Genomic DNA, 18,879 nt, shown 5'->3' with positions numbered 1-18,879 from the left:
GCTGAAACTAAAGAAGGTAGTATAATTTTTAACAAAATATGTTAAGTAAAAAAATAAAAGAGCTGTCAGAAGATATTAGAGCCTCCACTGAAGCTGGCAGTTGGACTCCTGACATATGTGATCACCCAAGAATTTGCTTCCACCTGCCAGGTGGTACAACTCCTGACCCCAGTCAGAGATATCACATAACTTCCATTTTGAAAAGGTTCTGGAGCCTTGGAACCAATTAGTACCCTGTGTTACTGGCCCCAACAAAATTAATTCCATCAAGATCAGTTTGCCCAGTGGTACTTTACTGAAGACCTGGGTGATGATCCAAAACCTTTATAAATAAGGAAGATGATTTGAAGTGACTTACAGACTAGTCTTATTCCTACAGGATTGTCTAGAAATGAATACGGGAGCTTTCTATTTTAACCACAGCTCAGTTATTTAATTAACAATGGAAGCAAAAAACAAAACAAAACAAAAAAATCCAGCTATCCTACTTCATATCTCTTTAAGTTAGTATTTGGTTTTGCTTTTTTATCCTCAAGAATAACAGACCAGGGGAACCTGGGTGGCTCAGTCGGTTAAGCGTCCAGCTTCGACTCAGGTCATGATCTCACAGTTCGTGGGTTCGAGCCCCGCATTGGGCTCTGTGCTGACAGCTAGCTCAGAGCCTGCAACCTGCTTCAGATACTGTCTCTGTCTCTCAAAAATAAATTAAAACCAAAAAAATTTTTTTTAATCTTTAAAAAAAATAACAGACCAAACTCCTTATTCTCTTTATGCCTCTATATTTTTTAACCTAATAAATATTACATAATAACACAAATTATGGCCCATAAACATTTCTGTAATTCCAGCAGACTTGGGCATCCTCTTCTAGGAGTGGTAAACTGAACACACAAAATTGTGTAATTGAAATCAGTTTTTCCCAACCACCAAAACATCTTCTCCCTTTTTTGATGCTAGAAGATGTTCATTTATTACGTGGCTACTCTGTGCCAAGCTTATGAGCTAAGTACATAATATACAATTTATTTCATTGGTAAATATTTTGACATTTTCCCATATACTGCCTTTTATTATGTGACTATTTCCTAAGAAATGTGCTACATAGTTCTCAACCCAAATATCAGAGGAGTAACAACAGAAGCACTTGAGCCCCCTAACCTGTCTCTCAGACTACACATTTGCTCGTCTGTTTCATTCTATACATTGGCACAAGAATCTTCTTTTTAAATGGTCAGTTTTACAGAGGGCTGAAGGCGGAGGGGGAGAGGGGAAGGGGGTGATGTTCATGGAGTGGGGGCACTTGTGGGGAGAAGCACTGGGTGTTATGTGGAAACCAATCTGACAATAAACTATTAGTAAAAAAATAAATGGTCAGTTTTTTGGAGCATGTTATTTCTTTCCAAAGAATCACACTTCTTAACCTCCTGATTCCAAGAGGCATTCCCAGTTTTATATTCTGGTACTCCCAGATATCAGCCCCCACCTCCTCCATATGCACACACCCCTGTTCCACCCCAACTCTGTCTGGCAAAACAATATTCTCAAGAACTAGACAATATCTTTTCCAGCCATGGGCTTCACCTGGCCTGAAATGCTCTCTTCCTCTCTTTCTGCCAAAGTAGCTTAATTGTTACGGCTGGAGTTCTGGAGGGGAGCCTGAGTGGCTCAGTCAGTTAAGCATCTGACTTTGGCTCAGATCATGATTTCATGGTTCGTGGGTTTGAGCCCCACATCAGGCTCTTGTGCTGACAGCCTGGAGTCCACTTCAGATTCTGTCTCCTGCTCTCTCTGCCCCTCCCCTGCTCATGCTCTGTGTGTGTCTTTCTCAGAAAATATACAAATGTTAAAAAAAAAAAAAGGATTAGAGTTTGGAGACAGACTTCAAGGGCAGATCCCAACTCATTTGCTGATGTGCTGGGTGATTGTGGACAAAGCCCGTCACCCTTTAGAGCCTCAAATGGCTAAAACGGCTAAAGAGATACCTACCTACCACAGAGGTTGTATTATTCAATGAGGTGATGCACATAAAATGCATGGTGCTACCTGGTACACAGTACAGATCAATAAGCTGCCCCTATTAACACTGTTGTTGTCTTACCATTATTAGCTTTATTTTTTGGCTTGATTTATTTCCCCTCCTTCATAAAACCTTTATCTAAACAGTTGACATCAAAATGATCTCCTTTCTTAGAATTATCAAAAACATTTATTTTTCCTATCTGATTTGGCAGCTACAATTTACCATACTGCATTTTCGTTACCTTCCTATTGTAAGTATTGTCTTATTTCCTCCTCTCAAGAATAAGCTCCTTTAAGAAACGACCTAAGTCGTCTTATGCATCCTTAGGCATTTTGGCTCTTCGTGTCACTCACTGACTTGGGAACTTCCACCTTTTTAAAAGGTGAAGGTTAGTTAAGTTAGTTAATCTAGAAGAAAATTGTGCACTGAAAGCAATCAGTAGTCAGGATCTGGAGGTGGGTGTGAGAGTGGGAGGGAGGTTGGGATAAGAGACGCCAGAAAGGGGCAGAATTGAAAAGAAAATGTTTTTTAAATAACTATCTTCTTTCATCTACGATCTCCTAGCAGCAGGTAACAATTTAAGAAAAAAGGGAACCCCTCCACCGTTTGACCCCCATGTCCCCTGTCTCCTCTTTCCGAGAGAGGACGCCAGGTGGGGAAGAGCGAGGGTGGGAGCGTCTAAGCCCTTTGCAATGACTACCGCTAATTATAGGAATTGTGGAAGTGGACCAAAGAATCCTTAACTCCCAGCTCTCCCCTTAATTACAAGGCATGCCTTCCCTTCCCGGTTTCCACGCCTCAACTGCGACCTGGGAGAATTCGCAGCTGGAGTGGGACCCAGCTCCGCCCTGCGGGGTGGGGAGGCGGGGGAGACAGGCGGGGGGCGGAGACCAGCGTTGCCCGGCTCCCTCAGCTAGGCGGTGACCAGTAGGCGGCACCGCAGCTCCGAGCGTTCATTTGCGGTGCAGCCTCGGCAACACCGGGAGCTGTGCCCCCGCCGAAATCGGAAGGCCCGCGGCAAGATGAGCCGGGCGCCGGTGTTCCTGAGCGCCGCCGAGGTGCTGGAGCACCTCCGCAGCTCCAGCCTCCTGATCCCGCCTTTGGAGGCGGCTCTGGCCAACTTCTCCAGCGGCCCCGACGGAGGGGTCATGCAGCCGGTGCGCACCGTGGTACCGGTGGCCAAGCACAGCGGGTGAGTGAGAAAGGCGGGGGCCAGGTGCTGGAGAAACTGGAAACGGGGACGGGAAGGCATGCGAAGGGAAGCATCGGGAGAAAGGAAGAGAGGGTTCGTCTAAATCATGGCTAGTAACAGTTGCCACCTAATATTTGCGCGATCCACGGCGCCAAGTGGGCGCTTTACAGGCGTTATCTTGTTTAATTCAACACATTCTCCGTATAGGTAGGTATTGATGCAAGTATTTTACTGATGGGGAAAACTGAGACTTAGGTTAAATTACCCACGGTTATGCAGGTAGTTAGTAGCAAAACTAGGATAGTTTTTCTCATGCAGAGCCAGACTCTTAACATACTCTGCACACCGCTAAAGGAAAGGCAGAGGAATGGGGGGAAGGGAGGACAGTAGGGCAATGACAGAGGAAAGAGAAAGGAACGTATATGGGGACTCGATAGGAAGCCCCAGCATTGGTTGGAAGAGGTTGAAGCTATCCCTCTCTCCTTGTAGCTACCTGGGGGTCATGCCTGCCTACAGTGCTGCAGAAGACGCCCTGACCACCAAGTTGGTCACCTTCTACGAGGGCCACAGCACCACCTCCACGGTCCCCTCCCACCAGGCCACTGTGCTGCTCTTTGAGCCCAGCAATGGCTCCCTTCTGGCGGTGAGCAACTCCCTGCCCTGGGATGAAGTTGGGGGGGCCTAGGCCCAGAGCTAGCCTCGGAAGTTAGTTCTCTGAGAGAGCTGGGTGGAGTTTTGATGGTGACCACACATGCCCCTCTCTGAGTAATGATGTCTCTGGATACCAGCAACAATGAAGGTTATCTGTGACTATGTGTCTGCTTCTAGGACTGCCTGAGGATGCACAATGCAGCACCAGCGCACACTGCTATTTCAAGTGTGTGACGGTGTGGAAGGAATAATCTCATCATTCTTGTACATGCTCTTGCCCCGTTCCAGTTACTCCAATGCACAGCTTGATCGAACTCAGTAGCCAAGGCAACATTTACTTAGTGCTTCTCTAATGGCAGAAAAGGAGTGTCTTATAATCCCTGGAAGGCTTTTCTAAGAGATACACAGTAACCTGTTTTAACATTTAACAGGTTTAACATTTAATGGTAGTAGCAAAAATAGAGCTTGTCCACTGAGCACTTTGTATGTGTCAGGGATGGTTACTTGTACTAACTCTCTTAATACTTAGAACCACTCTGTGAGGTACGTAATAACATTACCCCCGTTTTGCAGATGAGGAAGCTGAGTCATAGAGCTAACTATGTCCATCTTACCCAGTTTTATCTAACTAATAAGTGTCATGGCTGGACTGCAGACCTACTCAGTGTAAGTCCAGGGTCTATACTCTCTGGAGACTGTGTCTACAGCCTTTCTAACTGCCACTTACTGAGCACTTACCGTGTGCCAGGGAAGAGAATTCGATCTCAATTATGGCAACATTCCTCCGTGGGAGTTTTTTATTTCACGCCCACTCCCAATTTTTGTGAGGACTCTGAACCTCAGAGCAGTAGAGCCACTTTGCTTGAGGTCACACAGCTGGTTAGCAATAGGCCCAGGAATCATTGTGAGGTCTGCCTGATGATGGACCTTGTACTCTTAACTCATGTGTCTCTGTGCCCTCCAAGCTGGCTCTGAGACCAGGCAGTTGAGTTTTTAGCTGGGTCAGCCTCCTTCATTCCACCCATACTTCTGGATCTTTACATCCTCTTCCCCTGAATTTCTGCCTCCCCAAGGCTGTACATCACTCCTCTGGGAAGACTGGGTAGCTGTACCCAACCTATACTCATTGCATTCATAACACCTACCAGTGGTGGTTCCCCTGTAAAGTGGGACCAACTCAGGCTTTTAAACTAAATGACAAGACCTCAGACCCTTCCTGAATCTGCTCAGTAGTAAGTGATTCACTTCCTTGTCTATAAAATGAGAATACTGATGCTACTTGGTGAGCAACTAAGATTAATAACTTAAAAACAGGAGAATAATACAAAGGATGGTGGTGATTTTTAGCCAGATGTAATTCAGAATTCTCTGGGGAGCTTTTGAAAACAAGGGTGTCTGGGTCCCTCCCTAAGAGAGATTCCCTGGGCATCTGTATCTTCACAAAGCTCCCCATGTGCGTGGCAGGAGTTAAGAGCCACTGAGGTAGAATTCCATGGCCCTTGCACAGATGTCATATGACTTCCTCTAAGTCCTCAAATTGCTCCTTCATCTGGTGTTTTGAGAGACCGAAGGCAAGAAAATAAAATGGGCAATTCTTGAAGGCTCATCATGTGCTAGATGTTTACATTTATGTGAATACTTTTAATCCTCACCAAAATCTTCTAAATGATTGGCATTGCTTTTGTTTTTACAGGTGAGGCAAATGGTCCTTAGAGATTAAGATATTTCTTCAAAGTTGCATTTCTCATAAGCAGAAGAATTAGCTCTGGATCTGATAGCAAGCCTGTGCTCTTTGTAGGATACTGTGATACTTCCTGAGGCTGCTCTTTTTCCTTCCACTTCCTTCCTTCCTGCCCCTCGCTCACTGCCTCTCCTTTCCTCCAAGGTCATGGATGGAAATGTCATTACCGCAAAGAGAACAGCTGCAGTATCTGCTATTGCTACCAAGGTAAGATTAGTGCCAGCCTGTGCTGTCGAGGTTTGCTGGAGAGTGGGGTTGGGTGTCTCAACTTGAAAGCCTAAGGGAGAAGTGAGCAACTTACTTCGATATTCCTTTGGACATAGCTTTAACTCCATAAGCCAAAAATGGGATGTCAAGTGAGCACAGGGATTCACAAAACTATTAGCTACTGTTTAATGAGCACCACTAGATACCAGGTACCCTACATACTTTATTCCTGATCTTCACATCAACCTTGCAGAGGAGATAGGACAATCTCCATTTGTCAGGTTTAGGGAATGTGGCTCAGAGAGGTTATGTGAGTTGCCCAAGATCACACAGCTGCTAATAAGCAGAGCAATAATTTAAAATTTACCTTCTATGACCCCCGGGACTGCTTTGTTGCCCCCTATACTGCACTGCTCCTGGTAAATTGCGGTGGTTGCCCCATAGCCCAGAGCCAATCCTGCACAAGAAGCAGAGGGGTAGCTGAAGAGATCCGAGCACACTCATGTATTCATTCAGCGAGTACCACCTGAGATCCCACTATATGTTAGGCACTGTTCATATGTCAGGCATACGGCAGTGAACAAAACAGAGAGTGGCACACACACGGAGGTTTAGACAAAACACAAGAGGAAAAGTAAAACACAGAGCGTGGTTTGCTAAGACAGTAATTAACCAACAACTTTAAACCCCTTTTGAGTTAATAACATGCTAGGATTTGTAGGATTTGCCTTAAGAAAAACCACTACCAACAGAAAACAGTGTGCTATGTGAAAATAAAGCAGTACTAGAATACTGGGTGACATTCTGAATTACCCACAGAAGATCTCACCCATGAGGAAGGTGATATTTGAGTAAAAACTGAAGGAAGGAAGTGGGGAGGGTACTCTTCAGGCAGAAGGGAAAGCAAGCGAAGGGGTTGAGGACGTTCCCAAGCACTGTCAGGGCATCCTACAAGAAAAACAGTATCTGTAGAGGTTAGGGTTAAGAAGAGGAGGCTTGGACAACTGGGTGTCTTTCACATGAGCTGGAAATGTGAATGGTCTGCTGAGCTGGTTTAGGAGTCTATGAGGACTGAGCATAAGCAGATGTGGGGTTTGGGGAGCGGCAGAGATCAGGTATTCAGATTGTGAGTGTGTTAAGGTCGTCTAAACACAAGAGGAGAGGGAAGAAATGTAAGGATTAACCTGGTAATTGTGTAGGAAGGCGGCAGGCCACACACCTGGATGAACTGGTTTTTTTGAAGTATATCCAGACCCAACTCAGGCTGAAATAATCAAGGGATTCCTTGAGAGATATATATTCACTCGTACAAGACTGCCTTTCATTTATTTGTAAAGGATTCTGGTCTTTTTTAAAAGAACTTCGAATGCATTGTCTTGATATATCTTTGGGTTCTGTGAGGGAGGGAGAAAAGTATTATTGGCCTCATTTCGTCCTGGAAGAGATGGAATCTAGGACATCCCAAAGTCGCATAACCCGCAAAGCTGTGGGATCTTCCAAAACTGCCTGATCTTCTTGGCCCCGGTCTATGGTTTCCAACAGCAGCCAACACCTGGGAAATGTTTTTAAAATTTCAGATCCCCAAAACACAGATTCGAACTCACTGAGAGTGGGGCCCAAGAAAATGGTTGTTGTGGGGTTTTTTTGTTTGTTTTTGTTTTGTTTTGTTTTGATAATCTCTGGTTACTTCTGATGTCAACCATGTTTGGAAACCAAATTCCTATAGACCCAGCTCCCAGTTACACTGTGCGTTTTTTTTTTTTTCATTGATAAATATCTGCACTCCCACAAGAGTTGAGAATCACTGAGCGGATGCTTCAGAGTTTAGGCTGCAACTTCATAGCTTTATGCCCAGGGGTGCATTTCAATAAAGAACTAAAGATCTATTATACTTTTTGCCCTGGAAGAGAGAGTGTTTTCTTTTCCACCACTTCTCATTTATTTAGGGCTTTAGGGAGGAGGATGAGACGTATAGGAAGTTCTTGGGTTTGTCAGTCACTGCAATTGCCTTGCACTGGGGTCACATACAACCTGAATTGTGGATTCTGGCATACTTTCTCAAGGTGACAGTACATATCAGAGTTTATCCCTGACAATCATTTATTCAACAGATATTTGAGTGCTCACTAGGGGCCAGGCCCAGTGCTCAGTCTAGGGGATAAAATGGTGAACAAAACCAGATACGGTACCTGCCATCATGGAACACAAGAGTCCATTTGTGGAAACAGATATTAACCCAAAGATCACACCAGTACCTCTGAAACTATAACATAGACCAACGCATCAAATGCAAGAGGTGAAGTGCTATGAGAGTGTGTAACAGGAGGTCTGTGGGATTTGGGAAGGCTCTTTTTGTGGAAGGGATATCTGAGGAGAGCTATGAGACAGTAGGAGTTACTTGTGAAAGACAGAGAGAAAACTATTCCATGCAGAGGAAAGAACCTGTGCAAAGGCCCTGTAGTTGATGGTAGCACATGTGCTTGGGAATTTGCTGAGAAGCTGGTGTGGCTGAAGGACAGGAAGTAGAGGGGAGCATGGCCTTAAAGGGGGCTGGAGAGATGGTAGGGCTACATTTAGTGGTGTTCATTAGCAAATGAAGGTGAGACCCACGCTTCTAAACTCTCTAAGTAAGAAACCTAGCAGATTCATATACATGCTTTTAATTTCTTGCATGCTATGGGAAAAAGAATGAAGTACCACTAGTTCTGTTATGATTTCATACATCTTATAAATGTTATGCTATTTAGGAAGAGAGATGTCAATTGTAACATTATTATCAAGGCAACAAATTATCAAGTAAGACAACCGATCAGAATTAGAGATTCAGTTTCAGAAGTTGAAGGTTTGTTTTACAGGACACTGCAACAATTTCTGAAGCCCAAGTGTACTTCTAAGAATAGACTCCTATTAACTGAGAACAGAAAAAAAATTGATTTAGTGAAGGAATAAATCACCTAATTCTCCTTGTTGGATAAGAGCATAAGATTGCCCATTTGGTTAATATTGAATTGTGAAAACTTCCCAAGTCAGCTACTTTCAGCTATATTTTATGGCACAAAATGGTATCTCTCCTGCAGCTATAGGAAAGATGAACATCTGCTACTTTCTCTCTGACTTCTTCTTGCTAATAATTAACAATTAAAAAGGCGTTTACTTTTAGGATTACATTCCAGAAATGCAATAATTAATATTGAAGAAAGAACAGACTTAAATTTTACAAATGAAATACAGAAAAGGCAGAAGTGATTCTTTCCCTCCCCTCCCCCCACCCAGACTTTTTTTTTTTAAGTAGGCTTCACGCCTAGCGTGGAGCCCAGTATAGGGCTTGAACTCATGACCCGGAGATCAAGACCTGAGCTGAAATCAAGAGTCGGATGCTCAGTCGACTGAGCCACCCAGTTGCCCCACAAGAGGCTCTTATCTTATATGGATGGTATGCCAGTAGTTCTTAACCTTGAATGATTTTGCTACCTGTCCCAGGGATGCTTAGCAATATCTGGAGACATCTTTGGTTGTGTCACAACTAGAGGAAGTAGGGGATACTACAAGTATCGAATGGATAGAGGCCAGGGATGCGGCTGAACGTCCTGTAATTCATGGGACAACCCACCTGTTTCTGCTGACAATTATCCAGCCCAAATGCCAGTCATGCTGAGGTTCAAGAACCCTGCTTTATTTCCTACACATCATAGTAGAATTGTGCCAAATCTGTGCATATGAGACTGTCTCTGTCCTTATGGGCTTACTGATCAGTAAAGACATAAGAATCCATAAAGAAATAAGTGCTGAGGCGAAGTGACTTCTATCAGGAAGATCAGAAAGATGTCACCTGAGAGGTGACATTTGATATGAGTTGATTATAGAACCCTACTCCCCAACACAGATACACTCACATATCCTTAGCAGGTGCCACAAATGCCAGCTCTACATTCCTCTTTAAAGAAAGATGGAGGCTGAGAAAGGCTCAACAGTGGGCTTTGAAAATATGACGGAGAACCTGGAGTTGCAAAGGCCCATGGATTCCAGGTAGCTCTTAGAAGTAACTCAGGGCTCTGAGAAGTGGGTGTGGCCTATCACATCCCCAAGATGGGGTGGCGCAGGAGAAAGAATGTGGGCTCTGGAGAATGAAGGATGTGACTTTGGAGCCCCACTGTGCCATTTAATAGTTGTAGGACCCTGAGCAAGTTACTTAACCTCTCTGGACCCCAATTTCTTCATCTAGAAGGGGATAAAAATAGGATTGCTTTGCTCATAGGGTGATTGTCTGGAATAAATGAGATCATGAGGGTAAAGCATTGGCATATATTAGGGGCTCAGTGAAGGCTCCTTCCTCCCCTCCACACTCTACACAGGAGAAACTGAAACCCAAAATGCCATCTCCTTCATTGCCCGAAAGATAGTAAGAGGGCTGGAGATGGGGCCAAACACACCTCATACTCAAACTGTTTGTTCTTCACCTGGCTGATGTGTCTCCCTTTACCTTTGCCACCCGGTTTCTCTCAAATAGTTTTTGAAACCACCCAGCAGTGAAGTGTTGTGCATCCTTGGGGCTGGGGTCCAGGCCTACAGCCATTACGAGGTCTTCACAGAGCAATTCTGCTTTAAAGAGGTAAGTGCAGGGAGGTTAGGGGAGAAGAGGAAAGGGAAGAATAAGTGACCTTTATCTATACTCCTTTACTACAACATGGGCAATTCTGAAATAGTTAGGTCGAGAGTCTGATCTAGACCGTTTTTTTTTTTTAATGTTTATTTCTTTGTTTATAAGAGAGAAAGAGAGAATGCCTGCCTGCCTGCATGCCTATGTGCTAGTGGGAGAGGGCCAGAGAGAGAGAGAGGGAGACAGAGAGTCCCAAGCAGGCCCCACACTGTCAGCACAGAGCCTGATGGGGCCCAATCCCATGAACTATGAGATCATGACCTGAGCCAAAATCAAGAGTTGGATGCTTAACGGACGGAGCCAACCAGGCACACGCACAGGGGATGATTTAAATCCCTTACCCCAGAGTGGCTCAGCTTTCCCCTGGCACCTGTAAAACATAATGAAACATAAACAGTCAAACAATCACGGCACCAATGTCCTTGTTGTCCCCACTGAAGGTGAGGATTTGGAATCGCACCAAAGAAAATGCAGAAAAGTTTGCAGACACAGTTCAAGGAGAGGTACAGGTCTGTTCTTCGGTCCAGGAGGCAGTGACGGGTGCAGATGTGATCATCACAGTCACCATGGCAACAGAGCCCATTTTGTTTGGCGAATGGGTGAAGCCGGGGGCTCACATCAATGGTAAGCAGAGTGGATCCAGGAGCCATGGGTAAGTGGTGGCCAGAGTTGTCCCTAGGCTAAACCAAGTGGCTTCATCTGCACAGCTATTTTACTCATGCAAAATGACCAGCCCTGAAAAACAATATTCACTCAAAACTTTGAAACAAAAATCACAAACCTGAAGCTTATAAATTTGAGTTCTATAAAATGTAACATTATGGCAAGTGATCAGTCACAGCTAAGTTCTTAAATGTAATGAAATTTAAGTGACAAAAGCCAAACGATTCCTTCTTTCTTAAAAAGACTTAGAATTACCCCCCACAAAGTTTTTTAATTATTACAGCACCAAAGACATTTAGTATGACATGTGGATGTCATAATATGTGTGATAGGATGGGTGGGACTCCAAACACAGGAGTTCCTGGGGCTTCTGCAGTTTCTCAGATGACTCTGGAGGTTATAGCAAGAACTGGTCTATATTAAATATTTACTATTGCAGGTGCTGTTCTAAATTCTTTATTTGTATTACATCATTCAATCCTTAGAGCAACCTTATGAGGTAGGAGCTATCTTTATCATTACCTTCACTTTATAGGTGGATAAACCAAGGCATGGAGAGATTAAGTAGCTTGCCCAAAGTCAGAGGTTCTTACTGGTAGAGCTGGGATTTGAACTGAGGCAATCTACCATCGGAGCACAAGCTCTTAAATTATACTCTCTATTATCTTCCAAAAAGAAGACTGGAATCTGGTGATCAAGGAGGGAAAATACTAGAGATTTAAACAGGTTATCAGTGCCCTCTATTCTGGTGACAACCACCTGGCGTGAACTCAGAAGCTAAGAATTCTACACCCATTGGCAGAGAGCAGGCAGGAGCCCAGTGTCATGATTGCGCACCCAATCACAAATGTGTCCTGAGTCCCTGCCATGTGCCAGGCACTGTTCTAGATGCTGGGGAGGCACAAAAGAAACCAGCCCTCGGGGACATTTGCTTTCCTGATGCTTACTTACATTCAGGAGAAGGGAAGTCGACAACAAACAGGTAAGCAAATAGATAGACTAGATGGTTCCAGCTGCAGATAAGTTCTGTGAAGGAAACCAATGTGTGGCTTGTCTGAGGAATAAGCCAGCATGAAGTGAAGGTCTCAGCTTGTGTGAACTGGTGTTATGGCGTGGGTCCAGAGGGTAAGCAGGCAAGAGATGGGTCAGTTCTGGCTTTATGACAGTAAGACCACTTCTGAAAGAAGTTGAAAAATCAAAAGAAACCGGTTCTTGGTAAAACAGACAAGAACTGAATCTTCATCAAGACTGACTTGATTTTTTTTCTGCAGCTCAAAGCAGCGTATATGTATGATCTTGCAGTTTCTGTGGCTCTGGGCATGGCTTAGCTGGGGGCCTCTGCTCGCACAAGGAGGAAATCAAGGTGTTGTCTGAGCTGTGGCCTCATCTAGAGCTCAGGGCCCTCTTCCGGGCTCAGGTGGTTGTGCAGATGCTGCACGTTGTTAAGAGAGGAATACGGGTGTCCTGGAGGCTGTCCACATTCCTTGTGTGGCTGCTCCATCCTCAAAGCCAACAACCAAGAATCTCTCTCACACTGGGATCTCCAGGAAGCGCTGCCTCGATTTCGAGTCAAGGCATCGCTTCTACTTCTTTAGCCCAAAGACAAAATTGGTTTCTGTGTTTACAGAGGCATCAAATATATTTCAGAAAAATATGTTACAAGTGTGGTTGACAGGCTAACACCAACAACAGATTTTACTTACTTTACAGCTTGGCTAAGAGATAGGCTTAATTTCACCCCCACCCTACACCCTCCCCCCGCTGTCCCAGCTGGGGTCCCACACTCACCCATTCTTGCTCCACTGGAGCAAGGCCAGGGCCCAGACTTAGTGAGACCCCCTCCCCTCCCTTCACTGCCTGGCCCACCTCCATCTGCCCAAGTGGCCTCACAGGACCCTTTGAGAACTCCTCCTGCTCAGAAGAACTGGGGCGGGGGAGGGCTGGGAAGGGGGGATGCAAGTGCAATGAGAAGAGGTGGCTTGGGAAGCTAGGGTTTTTCCCACCAGCTTATGATTTATTTACGAGCTTTGTTTAGTTAGTGCTTTTGTTCTACAGAACTCCCCACACAAATGACCTTCGAGAAGGACATTTTTACACCACTCGCTTTGAAAACTAGAGTGGGGGACAACAGCAGGAGAGGGAACAAGTAGAGAAAACTGGACACAATGTGGGAAGGCACATAAATACTACCTTATGTGGGTGCAAGGCTTTATAGTGGTTTCCAAAGACTAGCTGGTCATGGGCTGGATCCAGCCAGCAGATGTGTTTTGTTTGGACCATAGTGTGCTCTAAAAATCAAGAAATAACACATGCAAATAGATTTCCTGCTTTTCTTTAAAAAAAAAAAAAAGGAAGAAGGAGAGACTGTCTAACAGCGCTGTGCATTTTCACATGGCCACAGTTAGCTGGAGCTCAGTGATGGCTGCCCTCTTTACAAGGGCCTGCTTTCTTCTCTGTACCTGGGCCTCCACCACTTCCAGGCCAGCCCCTCCAACCAGTTTTCTTCCTGTTCCTTACCTGCCTGGCCCTGCGGGCTTTTGGTGGCAGCCTCTGCATTATCCTACATGCCAGTGCCAGGAGACAGGATTCCTTGGATTCATCATTATGCTCCTAGGCTCCCTGCAAAGGATGTGATATCTGAATGCCAGGATGAAGCCAGTTTCCGCTCTCCTGGGGCTTCTCTGTGAGCCTGGCCCTGGGCTCCTGTGTCATGAGTTAAAGGAGGAGTGGTTGAGGGTGAGGAATGGGAAGTATTCAAGAACAAGTACATTGACAGAAGATGGAGGAGTGGAGGGTATGAATAAGCTGTAAGTGATGTCTCTGTTCCTGGATTTCTGTAAAGAGGTTACTGCCCCCAATAAACAGAAGAGGCGTCAAAGGCATGGCACTCGCAGGGTCGCAGGGCCACGTCTTAGATATGCAACCATGGCAAGCACTTTCACTTCTTTGAGCCTCCTTTGTGCACCTTGTAAATCGGAATCAGACATCAAGTGTTCTTGTGAGGACTATAAATAAAATGTGTGAAACATCCCACAGATAGCAGGCAGCCAATAAATGAATGCTAAGTTGCCTCAAAATCTCTTAGAAAGATCTTCGTATGAAATGCAAAAAAAAAAAAAAAAACAGGCATTATTCTTATTGATGAGTCTTCAGTCTTGCTGATTGGGAGGGCGTGGGGGGGGGTTGGCATTGGGAAATGAGGCATCCCAAATCTGAATATTCCCACATGTCTTCTGTCACCTCCTTTCCCCCACCCCTCTTCCATTTTTTTTGGCACATGTAGTGTCCCTTGCCACTGCTTCTGGCTCAGGATCTGTTTTGCTGTCTCTTAGCCATCGGAGCCAGCAGACCTGACTGGAGAGAGCTGGATGACGAGCTGATGAAACAGGCTGTGCTGTATGTGGATTCCCAAGAGGCTGCCCTGAAAGAGTCTGGAGATGTCCTCCTGTCAGGGGTGAGCCTCTCTTCCTGGTGGGCTGCTGCCCAGCTGGCCTCACCTGGATGCCAGGGTTTCATTAACCTTCCCTTCCATTTGGACTGCTCCAGACCTCAGCCACCCCCCACCCTGCCGCTTTGTGGGGTGACAGCTCCTAAACATCTCTCAACCCTTTCTAATCCCCTTCTGGAATAATCTGGTCATTATGGTAGTAACATGTGTTTTCCTGTCCCCTTTGCCTGGAGAGAGCAGCTTGGTAGATTTTCCCTGTCGGACTGAGCAGTCCTCTGAAGCAGTGAGATTGGGAGATAAGTGGCTGGCAACCTTCCCAATGTGGCCAACACAGTAAGACAGGGGTTGGCCATGTTATGGCCTTATCCTTTTGTAACCAGAGCACAGGAGCAAGAAGAGGGCTGCCAAAATGAGTGATCAGATAAGAACACGCTTGTTTCCTCACTGACACACTGTCTTGGCCAGATATTCCCCTGGCTGCAAACTTGTATCTCTGCATGCATGGTCTATCACAAAGGCAGATGCTATGCAATATACACATACACACACACACACACACACACACACACACACGCATATAGGAAGCCAGTGTACAAATGGTCTTTTTGTCATGGTGATCCCGCATCCAGTTCTGGGTGCTCTCCCTGCCCTGCTTCAGAAGCTGGCTGGAGCAGACGTTGGCTCCAAGGCCCCGGTCAGCACGTGCTCATTTCACAGGCTGAGATCTTTGCTGAGCTGGGAGAAGTGGTGAGGGGAGTCAAGCCAGCGCACTGCGACAAGACCACGGTGTTCAAGTCTCTAGGTAAGGACTGGGGCTCCCAGGGCACCCTCCACCCAGAGAACAAGGGCAGGCTTGCCCATTGGTGCAAAGAGGAATGAGTCACTGGACTCCGTAGTTGAGTCATGAAATCTGTCATTTGAGTCAATTATTTACATGTGTTAGCACAGTGGGTAGTAAGCCCGTGAACTCTGGAACTGGGTGGTCCTGGGCAGGATTCCTTGCTCTGACCCTACCCTGTCTGAGCCACGGTATCTTCACCACCTGTTTCCTTCCGTGTTTGTGAGAATTAAGTGACGTGTGTATGTCTGTAAAATGATTTGTACACAGCAAGTGTCAGCAGGAAATCATTTAGACTTAGATCTAAATGAAAATCAGAAGAAGGTATCCTGCAGAGGTGAAGGTAGGGGGTGTTTAAAGACAAGGAGTTTGGGGAGCCTGGGTGGTTCAGTCAGTTGAGCATCTGATTTTGGCTCAGGTTATGATCTCACGGTTCATGGGTTCAAGCCCCATGTCAGGCTCTGTGCTGACAGCTCAGAGCCTGGAGCCTGCTTCAGATTCTCTCTCTCTCTCTCTCTCTCTCTCTGTCTCTCTGCCCCTTCCCTTCCCCACTGGTGCTCTCTCTGTCTCTCAAATATAAGTAAACATTAAAAAAATTTTTTTAAAAGACAGGGAGCTTAAGGGAAATGGCAGAGAGACCCACCAGAAGAGCCTCACACAGGAAGTACAGCCTGAGACCTCTTTTTGTTCTTGCCTCCCCACCCTCCTACTTGCTGATTTGAGAGTGGCTTCCATGGGGAGCCCCATTACCGCCAAAGTTATACAGGCAGAAGCCCAACCAAGGCTGGGCCCCCATTGGCCAGTCTGCCCCTCAGCCCAGCAATTTCACCCCCGACCTGGAGTGAAGGAAATGGACGCACATGGTAACAGACCTGATAGCCAACTAATATACCTAAAATATTGAAATGCTCACAAACTGGTTGATATAAATAGTTACTGCCTAGAGCCTCCAAGAATGTCCTCTGCCCTTCTCCCAAGAACTTCCCTATTTCCTATGATCAAGCACCCAAAGCTTTAATGCTTGGCAGAACATTGAGAATACTCTGGCCACCCAGCATCCATGCCAAGGGTCAGTATATGTTTTTGCTGGCTTTTAAATATATTTTCACAATCTCTCACACATAGGGAGACAGGAAAAATAGTATAAACTTTACCCAGAGTCCAGTTCAAAGACGTCACACGGATCCAGTTGTGACAGAAAGTTTCAGAGTTCAGAGATCAGAGGTCAGCAACCCCTTCAGGAGACCATACTGCAGAAATCTGCTCTGCCCTTCTGAGCAATGTTTGTTTTCCTGCTTTGGGGATTGATTATAGGCACATCTTTTCATCTAGAAGGTGCATATTAAACACCTATTGTGTATCAGACTCCGTACTGGGTACAGTGGTGACTACAAAAATTAGTAAACATCAGTCCCTGTCCTTTAAAAACATACACCCACTTGAGGTTATGCTGTGTATCCAAAACAACAAGATAAGTGGGGTTGCTGAAGGATGCAGCGTTTGGACAAGACCAAGGGTCTGCAAACTGTAGCCTGTGGGCCATACTCTGCCCACCTCCTGTTTCTTTCCTGCCTTCAAGCTGGGAGTAGTTTCTAATCAAATGACTAGGAAAAAAAAAAGAATAAGAATATTTTGTGACAGGTGAAAATCATATGACATTCAAACTTCAGTGTCCATAAAGAAAGTTTTATTGGAACATGGCCAGACTCATTTGTTTGCCTATCATTTTTGACTGCTTTTGCACCATGATGGCAGAGTTAAAGGCAACAGAGACCATAGGGCATGCAGAGCCTAAATATTTACTATCTGGCCATTCACAGAAAGTTTTCTAAACCCTAAATTAAACTTTGAAGGACATTTAAAATGTGTTTGGTGGGCATTTCCCACGTAGCACCGTTTCCCTGCTTCACCCTGTCCTTCGCAGACCTTCCAAGCCTAAACTCACCTCTGGCTATCAGTCCGTGTTACCCCAGTGAGCAGTATTAGCAGCACGGACAGTGTGTCAGGAAACTGCCAGTCACAGGGCCTGGGCTGTTCTAGGGAACAGTGTTCTGACAAAAAGTGAACCATACTTCTGCCTGTTCCAGGCATGGCGGTAGAAGACCTGGTTGCAGCCAAACTGGTGTACGATTCCTGGTCATCTGGTAAATGAAATGAAGGAACTTCGTGTGGAGGAAGATGCAACAGCTCAAGGGATGTAATCACCAGCTGCCTTGTGATTTCTAGATCAAATAAGGGAACCCAATGTGCAGTGAGCTATACTTTTGAGCGTATCATGTCTTACCTTAAATAACAAGATCCCCATTTGTGTGTGAAGCTGGAAACAAAACTTGGTGGCCATTTCTTCTGTTACACCAGATTATAGTGATGCTCTGTTTCCCCCATATTTCACTGCATTTTATAATTCCTTGAAATAAAGCATTTTCCAAGTCTGCAGTTCTCACTGTGGTTGTTTCTATCCCCCATGGCAAAGGAAGTGAGGAGACCATGTGCTTCCATTCACTCCCTGGGCGAGTTCCAATGACCATAATTAAATGTATTTCAATTTTTTAAATTAGCATACAATTCCTGTAACATAAATTCACCAGTTTAAAGTGTACAAGTCAATGGTTTTTAGCATGTTCACAGGGTTCAACTATCACCACTGTCTGATTCCAGAACATTTCATCACTCCCCAAATGAAAGCTGGTACACTTCCATCTAGCAGTCACTCCCCTTTCTCTCTTTTCCCAGCCTCTGCCAACGACTGATCTACTTTCTATCTTTATGGGCTTGCCTCTCCTGGACATTTTACATAAATGGAATCATACTTTATGTAGACTTGTTTCTGGCTTCTCATAAATTAAATTTCAAAGAACAGTGGAGCTTCTCTATTGGTCAGGACTCCTTTGGTCACAAGTGGTAGAGACCATAACTCAAACTACCTTTGGCAGAATAATTGAAAGAACAAATGGATGAGGAATGGAATGTATTGGCTCTTGTAATTAAGAAGCACACAGGTAACTGCTCACAGCTACAGCTGTGTCCAAGGCTCCAAGTGCCCACAGGACCCATTCTTGCTCTCTCCGTCCCTCAGGTCTGTTTTCTTCAGTGTTGGCTCCATTACTAAGTAAGTTTTCCCCTGGATGTCCTCTTCAGCAACCCTAGCAGAAATGGAGATTATCCCACAACTGAGACTCACAGAACCACTTAGGTCATGTGCCCATTTCTGTGCCTCACTGGGGCTAAATTAGATGGAATACTCTGGCACAGTCCAGTGCCATGTGTCTGTCCCTGAAACAAACATATCATCCCACCATTCTGATGCCCCTATTATACAGGCCTGGGTCACATGCCCCCCTTGAAGTCAGGAGTGGAATCAGCTCACCTGGCCACGTGAGCTGACAAAAGGGAAGGGGTCTCTTATCAAAAAGAGGGAGGAATGGGTATTAGCTAGGCAAATCTATAGTTTTCCAATAAGTA

General features: G+C 45.3%; 1 protein-coding gene across 1 annotated transcript; it reads left to right on the top strand.

Moving 5' to 3' along the window:
- The first annotated feature begins 2,948 nt into the window (after positions 1–2,948).
- CRYM (crystallin mu) lies at positions 2,949–17,853 on the top strand. Its single transcript, XM_029949736.1, has 8 exons — positions 2,949–3,212; positions 3,702–3,855; positions 5,749–5,811; positions 10,319–10,420; positions 10,909–11,092; positions 14,464–14,585; positions 15,297–15,381; positions 17,505–17,853. Exons 1-8 carry the CDS (start codon positions 3,043–3,045, stop codon positions 17,567–17,569), a joined length of 945 nt encoding a protein of 314 aa, XP_029805596.1. The 5' UTR covers positions 2,949–3,042; the 3' UTR covers positions 17,570–17,853.
- Positions 17,854–18,879: the final 1,026 nt, after the last annotated feature.

Source organism: Suricata suricatta, chromosome 8 (genome assembly GCF_006229205.1).
Source record: "Suricata suricatta isolate VVHF042 chromosome 8, meerkat_22Aug2017_6uvM2_HiC, whole genome shotgun sequence".
NCBI classification, from domain to species: domain Eukaryota; kingdom Metazoa; phylum Chordata; class Mammalia; order Carnivora; family Herpestidae; genus Suricata; species Suricata suricatta.
The sequence above is the reverse complement of the archived record's forward strand: the minus strand, read 5'-3'. Positions and strand labels throughout refer to the sequence as shown.

What these genes read in the sequence shown, in the direction of transcription:
- CRYM (XM_029949736.1), top strand. Translation starts at nt 3,043, where the DNA reads ATGAGCCGGGCGCCGGTGTTCCTGAGCGCCGCCGAGGTGCTGGAGCAC. An exon ending in AGCAATTCTGCTTTAAAGAG is followed by an intron (nt 10,421 to 10,908) that starts GTAAGTGCAGGG and finishes TCCCCACTGAAG; the next exon opens with GTGAGGATTTGGAATCGCAC. An exon ending in GCCGGGGGCTCACATCAATG is followed by an intron (nt 11,093 to 14,463) that starts GTAAGCAGAGTG and finishes GCTGTCTCTTAG; the next exon opens with CCATCGGAGCCAGCAGACCT.